Source organism: Lynx canadensis, chromosome D3 (genome assembly GCF_007474595.2).
Source record: "Lynx canadensis isolate LIC74 chromosome D3, mLynCan4.pri.v2, whole genome shotgun sequence".
NCBI classification, from domain to species: domain Eukaryota; kingdom Metazoa; phylum Chordata; class Mammalia; order Carnivora; family Felidae; genus Lynx; species Lynx canadensis.
This window is the reverse complement of record NC_044314.2, coordinates 76,539,541-76,551,541: the sequence shown is the minus strand read 5'-3', so window position 1 is coordinate 76,551,541 and position 12,001 is coordinate 76,539,541. Positions and strand designations below refer to the sequence as shown.

The window sequence follows — 12,001 nt, the reverse complement described above, 5'->3', positions numbered from 1 at the left end:
ATTTCAGGGCGCAGACCTGGTTCAAAGCCCAGCTCCACCATTTACCGGCCGCGTGAGCCCGGACAGGTGGGGGTCTGCAAGCCCAGCCTCCCGCCCTGCTCACCCAGGCGGCTCTCATGGTCTTCTTCACATTGGACCCTTGTCAGGGTCTGATGAGATTGTGAGCCCCACATCTAGTAGGTGCTTAATAAACGCCAGAACCCTTCCTTTATCTTTGTTCTGCATTTCCTCCGTGCTTCCCTCAGCCCTCCCTCTCAAACACCACCTTCGGCTCTTGTCCCTGTGCCCGCTTCCCCGGACCCCCTTGGCCCACCAACCCCCCCCAGGAAGCAGCGATGACCCCCCCCCCCCCCCCCGCCATCGGCCCGAGTCCCGGCCCCGAGAGGAGGCCTAGTCAGACCCAGAGCATGTTGGCTGCCTGTGGAGTCACGCAGGCACGCATGCTGTGTGAGCCGCAGGACCTTTGCATCTGTGAGATCCTTTGAAGAAGCTGTAGGGACACGATTAAGGAGGATGCCACGGTTGCATTTAAGTATTTAATGGGGAACAACTGGTGGGGCAGCCAGAAAGAGGCCTAACCCTAAGGAGGAAAACAGCTGGTTTGAATTCTACTCCCGCTCATCAGCTTTTCCAACAAGCTGGTTTCCTGGGCTTGTCGCGCGGCCCAGGAGGAGTGAGGGACCCGCCTGAACAAGTATCACCTGGGGGTCAGAGCCTGCGTGGCTGGTGACCGTCTCTGGGGTCTGGAAGACGTCCCATGCCATCTCGTTGCTTCACTTGTGAAGTTGGGGCGGGGGCTGGGGGATGACGAGGGGCACGGGGCAATATTTAAAGTTCCCTGTGTTTGCTCCCAGCCGGTCCAAGTTCAGATTTCTTGAAGCCATTGGGCGCCCTGGCTTAGGGTCACTTCAGAGCTGCCTCATCATAAGCACAATGACCCAAGAAGGGAAGGAACAGTCTGTCTCTTAATGAGGTGTGATTTCCAAACAGCCCGGGGCCTCGGGAACTTGCCCAACGCCGTGTAGACATTACATCTGTTCATTGCATCTTGTCGGAGGATTGGCTTCACGATGATGGCGTTTGGAAGAGAGCGTGGACACTGGGAGGCCAAGGGCCCCCGGCCCACCGACGACTACCTCCTGCCCATCCTCTCTCTCCCCACTGCCTTCCCGGAGGTCTCAGGGGGCGCAGGAGCTGGGAACCACGGCGGGCGCGTGTGGATGGATGTCGAGGGAACCGGAGGCCAAGAGTATTTTCTCTGCCATGTTGGGTCGTTTTCAAAAACTATTTGCAAAGCTGGTGTATAGGCCAAGGAAATGTTTAGATTAATCTGCTGAAGAATCAATATTTGTGGTCAAAACCCCAAGCCTCTCTCAAAACCCTGATCCTGCGGCCTTCTTTGAGTCAGATAGACCTAGTTTCCAATGCTGGCTCTGGCAGGGACCAGCTGGACGCCCTCAGGGAAGTTACTTAACCTCTCTGAGCTTCAGATACCTCATATGCAAAAGGGAAGTAATAACTGGAAGTCAAGGCTGCTGGGAGGAGTAAGTTTAGCATAGGGAGCACTAAATAAATGTAGGCTACCGTTATAGTCTAGAATATTCTCAATAGATACATTAGCCATCGAAAACAAACAACAACAAGACAGAGCTTCCGGAGCCAGACAGAGCTGGCTTCACATCTTACCTCTGCCTCTTGCCGGCTGTGTGTCAGTGGGCAAGTTACTCCCCACCCTCCCTGAGCCTCAGCTTTGCCATCTGTAAATGGGACAAGGACACTGTGGCACAGGGAGGCGTCAGTCCCAGGTGAGAAAAGACAGCATGGCCGCGCCAGGAGGGGCTCTGCGCCTGCCGTCCCCGCAGCCCGCATCTTCAGAGCACGGTCACCACTCTCTCCACCCCTTCCCCCAGGCCCCACATGTCCTGCCCTCACAGGGCCCACAGGGCTCCTCAGGACCTGTTCTCTGTCTTCCCACCTGATCTGAAAGCCAAGTGCGTGGTCCTGGCGGTTCGCGAGTGCCTGTGTCCCCTTCCTCTCCCAGGTAACCTGTGCATCTCCACTTGCCCTCCCCCGGAGGAATGATGCGGGCGGGCGGCAGGATTTCTGGCTGGCCAGTGACACGGGCATGTGGGGCGAGGCGGCGATTTGCATCACACTGGGTTGGCCCTGACCTACGCCCATCCCGGTTCATGGCAGCGCTTTTAAGAATGCTCCCTTTTTTGCTTTGGGTCAGCCAAGGCAGGTCTCCCAAGAAGCATGGGATGCCGGTCCCTGGCCTGCCCGGTCAGCCACGCCCCTCGAAGGACGGAGTTCCGAGCCCTGGACTCCCAGCTCAAAGCACTGGTCAGCCCCGTGTAAACTCTAGCAGGCGTTGGTGGGTGCCGAAGGGGGTTTCTGCGGTGGTCTTTGGAAGGCATAGCTCTGGGCCTCCGAGGCCGGAGTGCCTGTCCACCGGGGGTTCCCGGATGAGGCTCAGAGCATGCTGGTCTCCTTCTCGTTGATGGATGACATCTTGGTAAAGCTCCTGTGGCTGGGGTAGGAGGAGTGGCCCGTGTCCTCGCTCAGCGCGTTAACCAGGCGGGAGAAGAGGGTCACCTTGAACTTCTTGAAGTCCTGGCCCACGAAGACGTACAGGATGGGGTTCATGCAGCTGTTGGCAATGGCAATGGCGGTGGCCAGGGGCAAACCCAGGCTGAAGACGGAGCCCGGCACGGTGGCGTGGCGGAGCTCCAGCAGGTAGAGCGTGTGGTAGGGACACCAGCAGAGGAAGAAGGTGGTGATGATGGTCACGATGATCTTGAAGGGTTTCTTGGTCTTGGCCAGGCGGTTGCGTCGAAGCTTGCAGACGATGGTGAAGTAGCAGGCCGTGATGATGAGCACGGGGACCAGGAAGCCACAGAGGAAGCGGGTGACCGTCACCACCGTGTGGCGGCTGAGGCCCGCGGGGTCCAGCCCGGAGCGAGCGAGCCACGGGGCGGAGCCGGCCGCGGACAGGCTGAAGTTGTTAAAGCAGGACGTTTTCCCATGCACGTGGGCCGTGTCCCGGAAGACAAGGGACGGAGAGCTCAGGAAGAAAGCCAGGACCCAGATAACCACACAGGCCACGCAGGCCAGCCTCACGCCGCGGTGGTTCTGGGACCAGACGGGAAGGAGCACGGAGATGCAGCGGTCGAAGCTGATGACGGTCAGCAGGAAGACGCTGGTGTACATGTTGTGGATGAGCAGGAAGTTGCTGATCTTGCACATGGCCGTCCCGAAGACCCAGTGGTAGTCCATGGCGGTGTAGGCAATGTGGATCGGGAGGAAGACGTTGAACAGGAAGTCCGCCACGGCCAGGTTGAGGAACCAGACGGTGTTCACCGTCTTCTTCATCTTGAAGGTGGCGATGACGATCACCAGCCCGTTGCCCAGGATCCCGAGGAAGCAGACAATGCTGTAGACCGCCACCAGGAAGATCCTGGTCACCTTGCCTTCCAGGGGAGAAGACTCCTCCAAAACCACGATGGGTTCAAAATCATCCGAGTACTCCTCGTCGTAGGAGAAGGAGGTGTTGTAATCCTTGTCCCCCATTCTCTGTGAGCAGAGACAGGAGTCGTTAGGGGAATTGGCTCTAAGAGGTTGACCAACACCAGCAAGACCGACGGTGTCCTGCCTGACTCTGAGCCGGGCCGGCGTAGTATCTTGACTGCTTAACTACTTGCTTCACCACAAAGCCCATGTTACAGATGGGGAAACGGAGGTCTAGGGAGCTGAAGTCACTTACCCAAGGGCATACAGCTGAGAAGAGGCGGGGCCACGAGTCAGACCCCAGCTTCAGGGTCTATCCTCCTGACAACCATGGTCGCTGCCTCTCGGGGACCCTCCCCTTCCCCTTACAGTCCACTGAAGGAGAGAACATTCATCAAGCTCCTCAAATCATGGCAGAACTGCAATGATGCTAAGGGCCATGAAGGAGGGGTGAAAAACGCTGCAGACGTGGCTCCAGCCATGTTTCCAAAACCCAGGAGACAGCTGTGCCGGCATCCTCCAGTGCCCCTACCTCGTCACGGGTCCCCCACGGGTGCCCTCCGGACATTTGTTCAGACCGCAAAAGTCCCTCACCGTTCACTGTTAGGGTGTCCAAAGCGCTCCAGTGGGGTCCTTGGCCAACCGGTCCCAGGGCACAGCTAGGAACACCTGCAGGAAAGATGAGGAGGCAGTAGTTGGACCCAGGTCCAAGAGCCAGGGGTTGGGTGCACTCAGAGCCACAGATACAATCTATTGTCATTACTCCCGGAGAAAGCAGAGGTTGGAGGCTGGAAGGTGACAGAGCCCCGTGAGCCCAGATTAACGGCTGGACCCTTCATCCCAACCCCCACCTCCTCCCCACCCAAGCACATCCACAGATGAGACTCTGAGTCAGGGGTGGGTGCAGGGAAGGCACAGGGGAGAGCATGTGGATGGTTCGATGCATATCTTCTGCCAGGGCAGACCCAGAACACTCGAGGCACCCAGAAGACAGAAAAGGAACGGTCCTGAGCACCCGCGATGTGCCAAGAACTATGATTCCCTCAGTTTCTCTTTGCAGGGGCTCTTTGAGGCAGGTGTTGTGATTCTTGTTTGGGATCTGGGAAACTGAGGCCCAGAGAGAGAAGCGTCCTGCTCACTTGGCATGCCCTGGGCCCTGTGGGTGTCGCGGATCACACACAGACCTGCTGTCACAACAGCCCGGTGAGGAGACAGACACAAATGCATTCACTGAGCACCTACCGTACTTTCCATAACAACGCTGTTGGGTATTTTCCCAACCTAAGGAAGAACAGACTGAGAGTCTGGGGAGTTTGCAAGTTTGGGAGGTCTTGGAGGTGGTCTCACGGGCATGGTTCAAACCCAGCTTTGGCCACCTACCAGCTCTGTGGCTTTGGATACACGACTTCTCCTCTCGGAGCCTCAGTTTCATCATCAATAGAATGGGAATACTCACTACTAAACAGAATGGGTGTAAAAATTACAGGCATCAATATGGCACGTTGCTTCAGTGCTGGCACACGATCAAAAAATGTTAGTGATTCGGTTAGGGCCCGGGGTAAACCGCGGGATTGGAACCCAGGGCTCCGACAGCCCAGAGCCCATGCACTTTCCACCACCCAGGCTCTCCCCATCCTGACGAATGGGAACCAAACCAGAAGCTCAGCCGGTGAGACTGCCAATCGATGCTTTGTTATAAATAACGCCGACCTTCCACCATATAAACGCATTACTGGTCCTTAATGGGTTTGAGGTGGTATTTTATTGCAGAAAAGTCATCTTTTGCTTTCATTAAATAAAAGCCACTTGGAAAATCCCGTTGAGGGCCCTGGGCTCAAGGGATTCAGAATTAAAGCACCATCCTGCTTGGGTGTCATGCCATACTGCAGGCTGGGAGAATATTCCAGAGGTGCCCAGTGAGGGGTCCCGGGGGGCTTCCTGTGACCCTGGAATGCAAACAGAAGGTGGGCCGAATACGGCTCCCCCCGCCCCCCCGTAACTGGGGGGAATGTGACTGGTGCTCGTGATAACAATGGAGGCCAGGGACCGTGCTGAGCATTTACTATGGATGCCCTTGCTTTGGCCCCATGACGGGCACCGACAAGGCTGAGGGAGATGAGAATGCTCGCCCAAGACGTCCATCCAGGCAGGGGGTGGGGGAATCAGAATTTGAACGAGGTCTGCAGAACCAGGGCGGTCGCCATCTCTACACGCCGCCCCGGAAATCACGGTCTGATGACAGCCACCAAGCGTGTCCTCGAGGAAGAAATGACCATGTCCACATTCCCTGTGCCGGGCTGTGCAGGCCCCGGGGACAAGGAAACGGCTTTCCCAGGGTCCCGTCCCACAGGAGCTCACGGCCAATCACAGGGCACAAGACAGAGGTGAGCTGGGGCGAGGCCAGGAAGCCCGAAGAAGGCTGGAGGGGGTGCTCCCCAGCCTGGGCATCAGTCCCGTGCTTCTCAGGGCAGGCGGGATCTGAGCTGAGTTTTCAAGGACAGCTAGGAGTTCAGAGAACGAGGGAACGTGCCAGGCCGTCTCTGCACCCCCTCCCCCGCTGCCAACGGGGGAGGCGTCTGAGCCCCAAGAGGAGGGTGGAGAGGAGCAGGGACCCCGCACTTTGCATCGCGTCTCCAGAAAGGCACTGGACACAGATAACGTCATGTCTGGCTCTCCGGCCGGGCTGGAGCGGCTCGGGGTCACAGGCCATGTCTCACCGTCTCCGGGCAGGGATGGGGGTTGGCCGGGCCCAAAGCAGCACAGAGTGGTGCTGACAACCTCTGGGCCTGTCTGTCCGTCCGCCCCCTCAGTCTACTAGGCATTGAGTTCATCAGTGTCCCCCGTTGACGTGTGCCCTCCCCCTGAGTCCTCCTGGGGGAGTGTTTCATCACAGGTCAGCCCTCGGCCCGTCCGGACACACACCCTTCCTGCCCTGAGCCCGTTTCTGTGCCGAGGAGCCAAGGACACAGTCTCTGGGGCCTGGCCAGGCCGCCAGCTCCCCGATCCTGGGTCTGCACGAACTTCCTGTGACCACCGGCAAGTCAGCTATCGGCTCTGCGCCTCGGTTGTCTTATCTGTAAAATGGGCCGGATCATGCGATGGTGGTGAAGTTTCAACGTCGCATGTAAAGTTCTTAGAACAGGGTAAACACGTTGTTGTTGTTGTTGTTGTTGTTGTTGTTGTTGTTGTTGTTATTCTGTCCCAGGCTTCCACTGTCTCCTAAAATGGCCTTTGTCTGGAAAGGTAGAAGGGGGCCGGGAAGGCCACAGGACCCCTAGGACCCCCCCACTGGCCTCCCCAGTCCTGGGTTCAAGGGCAGGTCAAGGGAGACACAGGCGAAGATTTTGCTTCTCTTTGTCTCTCAAATAGGGGTGAGAAAGCCCCCCTCATGTTGTTGGGAGGGTCACATGTAGTGACAATGAACCCTTGGCCAACTGTAAATTCTAAAGAGCCATGAAATTCTAGCTATTTGTAGTCCTTAGACAATCAGGAAGCTTCTGAGAAAAAGTGTGTGTAACTACATATCCACGATAGGCGTATACGCATAACCAACATTTATTTGAACGCTCAGCATGTGTGAAACGTGCTTGGCGAGGCATGCTCCCTACAGCCCCGAAAGGGTAGCTCTGACTTACAGGTGCAAAAACTGACGTTCAGAGAGGTGAAGCAACCTGCCCAAGGCCACACAGCTGGGAAGTTGGACCTCCAAGGATCCCAAGTGAGAAGTGTCTTGGGCTCCCCCTGTTTCCCCGGGGGATTAGCAGTCCCCAGTCCTGCCACTTACGACTCCCAGCTCTCTAAGCCTTAGCTCTGAATCCTAAGAGTTCAGACCTTCATTACATTCTTTTTTTTTAATGTTTATTTATTTTTTGAGAGAGGGAGACAGAGCATGAGTGGGTGAGGGGCAGAGAGAGAGGGAGACACAGGATCCGAAGCAGGCTCCTGGCTCCGAGCTGTCAGCACAGAGCCCAACGCGGGGCTCGAACTCACAGACGGCGAGATCATGACCTGAGCTGAAGTTGGACGCTCAACCGACCGAGCCACCCAGGTGCCCCATGTTCTTGACCCTCCTATGGAGCTGCCTTCCCGGAGCCACCTTCCCAGGCTTCCCTTCTCCTTTCCTTCAAGGCCCCTAGAAGGGGCTCCACATGAAAATCACATCTGCAATGCTGTGTATATCCTGGTCCATGACACTCCCCACTGCCTCCCTCGGGTGCCCCTTATGAAGCCCCCTGCTCGGTGAGAAATGCCCAGGAGAATTCAAGGTAAGGAACAACATTGTTTTCCCTGGGGAACTGGGCTGTTTCCTCATTCTAGGTCATCCAGGTTCTACAACTGATCATGTTTCCCTTTTCGATGTGGCCACAAGGAAGCTCAGAGTCACATTCGCAGGTCAGAGGCAGCAACCGTATTAACCCAGCTGGTCTGGCTTCTACGTTGGTTTGGTTACTCTTCATGCCTACATCTAATTATACTTTCTATTGGTTTTAGTCCGCGGTGATAAGTAATAGTTGACTGGGTACCTGCAACAGCCCGGAACGCTGTATAAATACTTTCATTGTATCAGCTCACACAACCCCCCAGGTCCCCAGAAGTGGTGCTGCTGTCACTCCCAATGTAAGGGTGAGGAAGTGAGGCTATTGTCCCACGGTCAGCGGGTGGCCAGCTCACATTGCTCAGACTTTGAGCCCTGCTCTTAACCGCTTTGCTTTCCAGAAGGTGGAGCTCATCTCTCCGTGTCTGCACCACCCCTCCTCCTGCCCCCCCAGGACACCTACTCATTGCTCCCCTTGTCCTAGCCCCTCCAGGGATCTACCTCCCTGCCCTTCTTTTCAGGACATCTGGTTGAGGTCTGGGGCACATGGTTCATCACAGCCCAGGCAGGCAGGTGAGCCTGTGGCCAGTCTGTCCCCCTTTCTGCCCTCAGCTCCCCCAGAGAGCCCAGGAAGCCCAGGGAGCAAACGAACTCCCCTGGCTGGCTCCCAGATTCAGCCTGTGACCCTGAACTTAAACCCATTTAGAATAAGGCCTGGAGTTGAGCTGTTCTGAGGCCCCTGGGACAGACTCCCCAGGTCATCGAGACAGTGTCCTGCCTCCAGGCCCCCTCCTCCCTAGCATCCCTGCCTGGACATCTACGGGACACATATGAAGCAAAGGACGCCTTTGTTTCTCTTTATGGCCTTAGCGCACCTTCCCAGCAGTCCTGAGAAGTGGGCAGGGCAGGTATTATCATCCCCATTTTGTAGGTCCCGAAACTGAGGCTCAGAGAGGAGAAGCAAGTTGTTCAGGTGTGACCTTGGACGTCTCAGCCTCCAGAACTGTGAGGACAGATGTCTGTTGTTTAAGCCCCGGAGTCTCCGACATTCTGTTACAGCAGCCGGAACGGGGACCAAGGCCTCCAGGCCCCATTGCAATCCCAGTGCGATGGGGCTGCTCCGAGGACCTACCCCCAGGCTCTCGTGAGGCTTGAGGAGGCGGTGTTTGTTCCAGGGGCTCTGGGGGCACTGCCTGGGGCATGGAAAGTTCACCACGGATCATTAAGCACTTCCTGTGACTGGACAGCGGGCCACACACATCTTACCCACCTCTTACACGACAGCCTTCCGAGGCCAGGACACGATTGCACCCATTTTCAGATGGGGACGCCGAGGCACAGGGAGGCGAAGTAATGTGCGTGAAGCATTTTACATCCCTGTAGCGCATAAGGCCACTCTTGTCCTTGTCGTTGTTGTTATTGTTTGGGGAGGGAGGGGTGGACGTAATCCGTGTCCACCAGTTTTCTATCAGTATCTGGTTCTGACCCCACTGCTCCCTTCATCTGCGCTCTGGCCAGCTCCCAGGTCTCTCCCTCTGATGCTGACCGTGTCCCACCTGCTGCCCCCAGCACCCCCCAAAAGCCTGCTGGATAACACACACTCCTCCTTCACCAGTCCCCGGCTCAGTGCCCGGTGCACAGTAAGTGCTCAGTAAGCACGTGTGGCATTAACTGCTGACATCGTGATTTACTGGACACTTCTATGTGGTGGGTGCCAAGCCCATTAGAAGTGTTGTCACAGACGACTTGCAAGGGGCGAGGTGTCGTCCTCCCCCGAGGCTTTGGAAACATGGAGCCTGACGCCTACTGTATCAGTCAGCCCGCGTCGCTGTCACCGGGGACCACAGGCCGGGCAGTTTAAACAACCGACATTGATTTCCTCATGGCTCTGGAGGTTGTAAGCCCAGGATCAAGATTCTGGCAGGCTTCCTCTGAGGGTCGCTCTCCTTGGCTCCTACAGAGCCGTCTTCTCCCCGTGTCCTATGTGGTCTTGCCTCCGTGTGTGCCTGTGTCCTGATCTCTTCTTACAAGGAGCCCCGTCATGATGGATCAGGGCCCACCCAGATGGCTTCATTTTACCCTAACCGCCTCTTTACAGGCCATATCCCTGAAAATACAGTCATATTCGGAGGTGTCGGGGGCTTGGGGTTAGATTCATTGAACGTATGAATCTGGGGGGATGCGATTCAATCTCTAACACCCACATGCTGCCATCATTGGTATAACCCAACACGGCTATTTACGGTTCCTCCAGATGGCTCACTCTGGGCTTGGGGGAGTCTTACCCCCAGCTCTCTACCCCATGGCCTCACCCGTGCTGGGACCAGGGCCTATCCTTACGATGGGTTACTCGGGCACACGCACACACACACGCCCCGCCTCCAGTGGAGGAAGATATTTACCATCTCCACACCCATCAAGGGAGTGCCATCTGCAATGTACGAGAAATGTACAAGAAATGTACAATGTACAAGAAATACCTTCAAATCCAAACAGGCAGCAACCCCAACAGGACAACGGTCAAACCATACGAACAGGTAATTTACAGGAGGGAAACCTCCAAACATGGGCATGTGACAAATTCATGCTCCAAGACTTGTAGATGACAACCGCGGCTGGATGAGACTTGGTGCCTACTGGGCGGTGGCAAGAATACAGCGCTGGCACGGCTACCCCTCAGGCTGGCAGGATGGGGGCACGGGCTCTCAGGCCACCCTGCGGGTACCCGTGAACCCCTGGGCACCCTCCAGCCCCGGAAGGCACCAAGCACCAGGGCACTCGTGTGTACCGTTTGCGGGGACATGCCTCAGCTTGGGCTCTCCAGAAGCAAACCTCCAATGCGGATCCCTGCAAAAGTGATTTATTAAGGAAGTGTTCCGGGAAAAAATCCATACGGGAGTGGAGAAATCGGATCAGGAAGGGGAGGAGGCTAGTCAAGGGTGCAGAAGGTGCCCTTGGCCCTTGCTTGTGCTCTGGGAACAATGGAGGTCGTGATCCAGGAGGCCGAGCTTTGTATCCCTCCACCCTGCCCACGTGCATTCCCAGGCACTCCCAGCCCCGGAGGAGGTCCGGAGGTCGATCCTCTAACAAAAGCCAAAGGTGCCGGCCCACAGGGGCAGGAGAACTCGGGGAGATTGTGTGCGCTAAAACAGTCGAGGATCTGGGGTCTAAGGAGGCACACGCATGCGTCTGCTGACGGCTGGAAGCTGGAGACCCCTGAAGGTCCACTGTGGGAGACGGGACCAGGGAATGCCGTAAGCTTCTAGAAGTGACAGATCATGCACGGTACACACGGCATTGGCATTCGGAGCATCTTAACACCACCTAACCATAGTAGCACTTAAGGGCATCGAAAACACGCACGCACACAAAACGGGAACAAACATCTGGCAAGAACACCACCAGATAACAAGCTACACACTGAACGGATTACGATAGCCCCGTGGGAGCAGGGGCGGGAGGGAGAAGTATAGAGAACGGGGCTAAACGGAAATGAATGCCAGGAAGAAAGGGAGGTCAAGTGCGGGGGGGGCTTCGAGCGGCCAGTGGTGCAAATGAGAATGGACAGAGGGGTGTCATTATGTGAGCCCTCTTTCCTCTCCTGAGGTCCAGAAAAACCAAGAGCAAACAAACAGACACTCCAAATCCCTGCCTGGTGCTCATGCTCCGACGGTGTTCAGCCCACGCCTGGATCCCTGATGAAGCCACACTCGGCCTGCCAGCCTTGGCCTTGCCCAGGGGACTTCGGTGCCCCCCCCCCCCCCCCCGCCGCCCCACCGAAGCCTCTTTTCAGACTGGGAATGAACTTGGCTGAGCCAGTGGAAGCACTGGCCCAGTTAAGCTGGTTCTGTGGCACCCAAGGCCTCCGACCTCCTCGGCAAGGCCAGCCCTGGCCCAGGACAGGTCGGGGCTCAAGTTCACAAAGGGTTTCTCCTGCCATCGAGAGCAAAACCCTCAGGTGGATGTCATTTGCTTAATTTTTATTATGCAAACAGATGGCCCTCACTACAGGCTAGGCACCGTTCTAAGCACTATTACAGATGAGGAAACTGAGGCCCAGAGAAGGTAAGTAATGTGCCCACAGGTAGGTCAGCCAAGCAGGTCAAATGAGTCATTCTGGACGGAGGAGGAAGCTCCAAGCAGGCAGGTGCCATGCGGGGCTTCAAACTCAGAGCCTGC

The 12,001-nt window shown here is 56.5% G+C and overlaps 1 protein-coding gene across 4 annotated transcripts in view; it reads right to left on the bottom strand.

Annotated features, from left to right (window-relative positions):
- Positions 1-522: 522 nt before the first annotated feature.
- The window catches only part of CMKLR1 (chemerin chemokine-like receptor 1), a 47,671-nt gene continuing 36,192 nt past the window's right edge, over positions 523-12,001 (bottom strand). For all 4 annotated transcript variants that reach the window (XM_030336465.2, XM_030336466.1, XM_030336468.1 and 1 more), the window contains 2 exons: positions 4,102-4,176; positions 523-3,573 (listed from right to left, as the gene is read on the bottom strand). In XM_030336465.2, the coding sequence (XP_030192325.1) occupies positions 2,473-3,570 (1,098 nt within the window). In that variant the 5' untranslated portion in view covers positions 3,571-3,573; positions 4,102-4,176 and the 3' untranslated portion in view covers positions 523-2,472. The remainder of the gene's footprint in view (positions 3,574-4,101; positions 4,177-12,001) is intronic.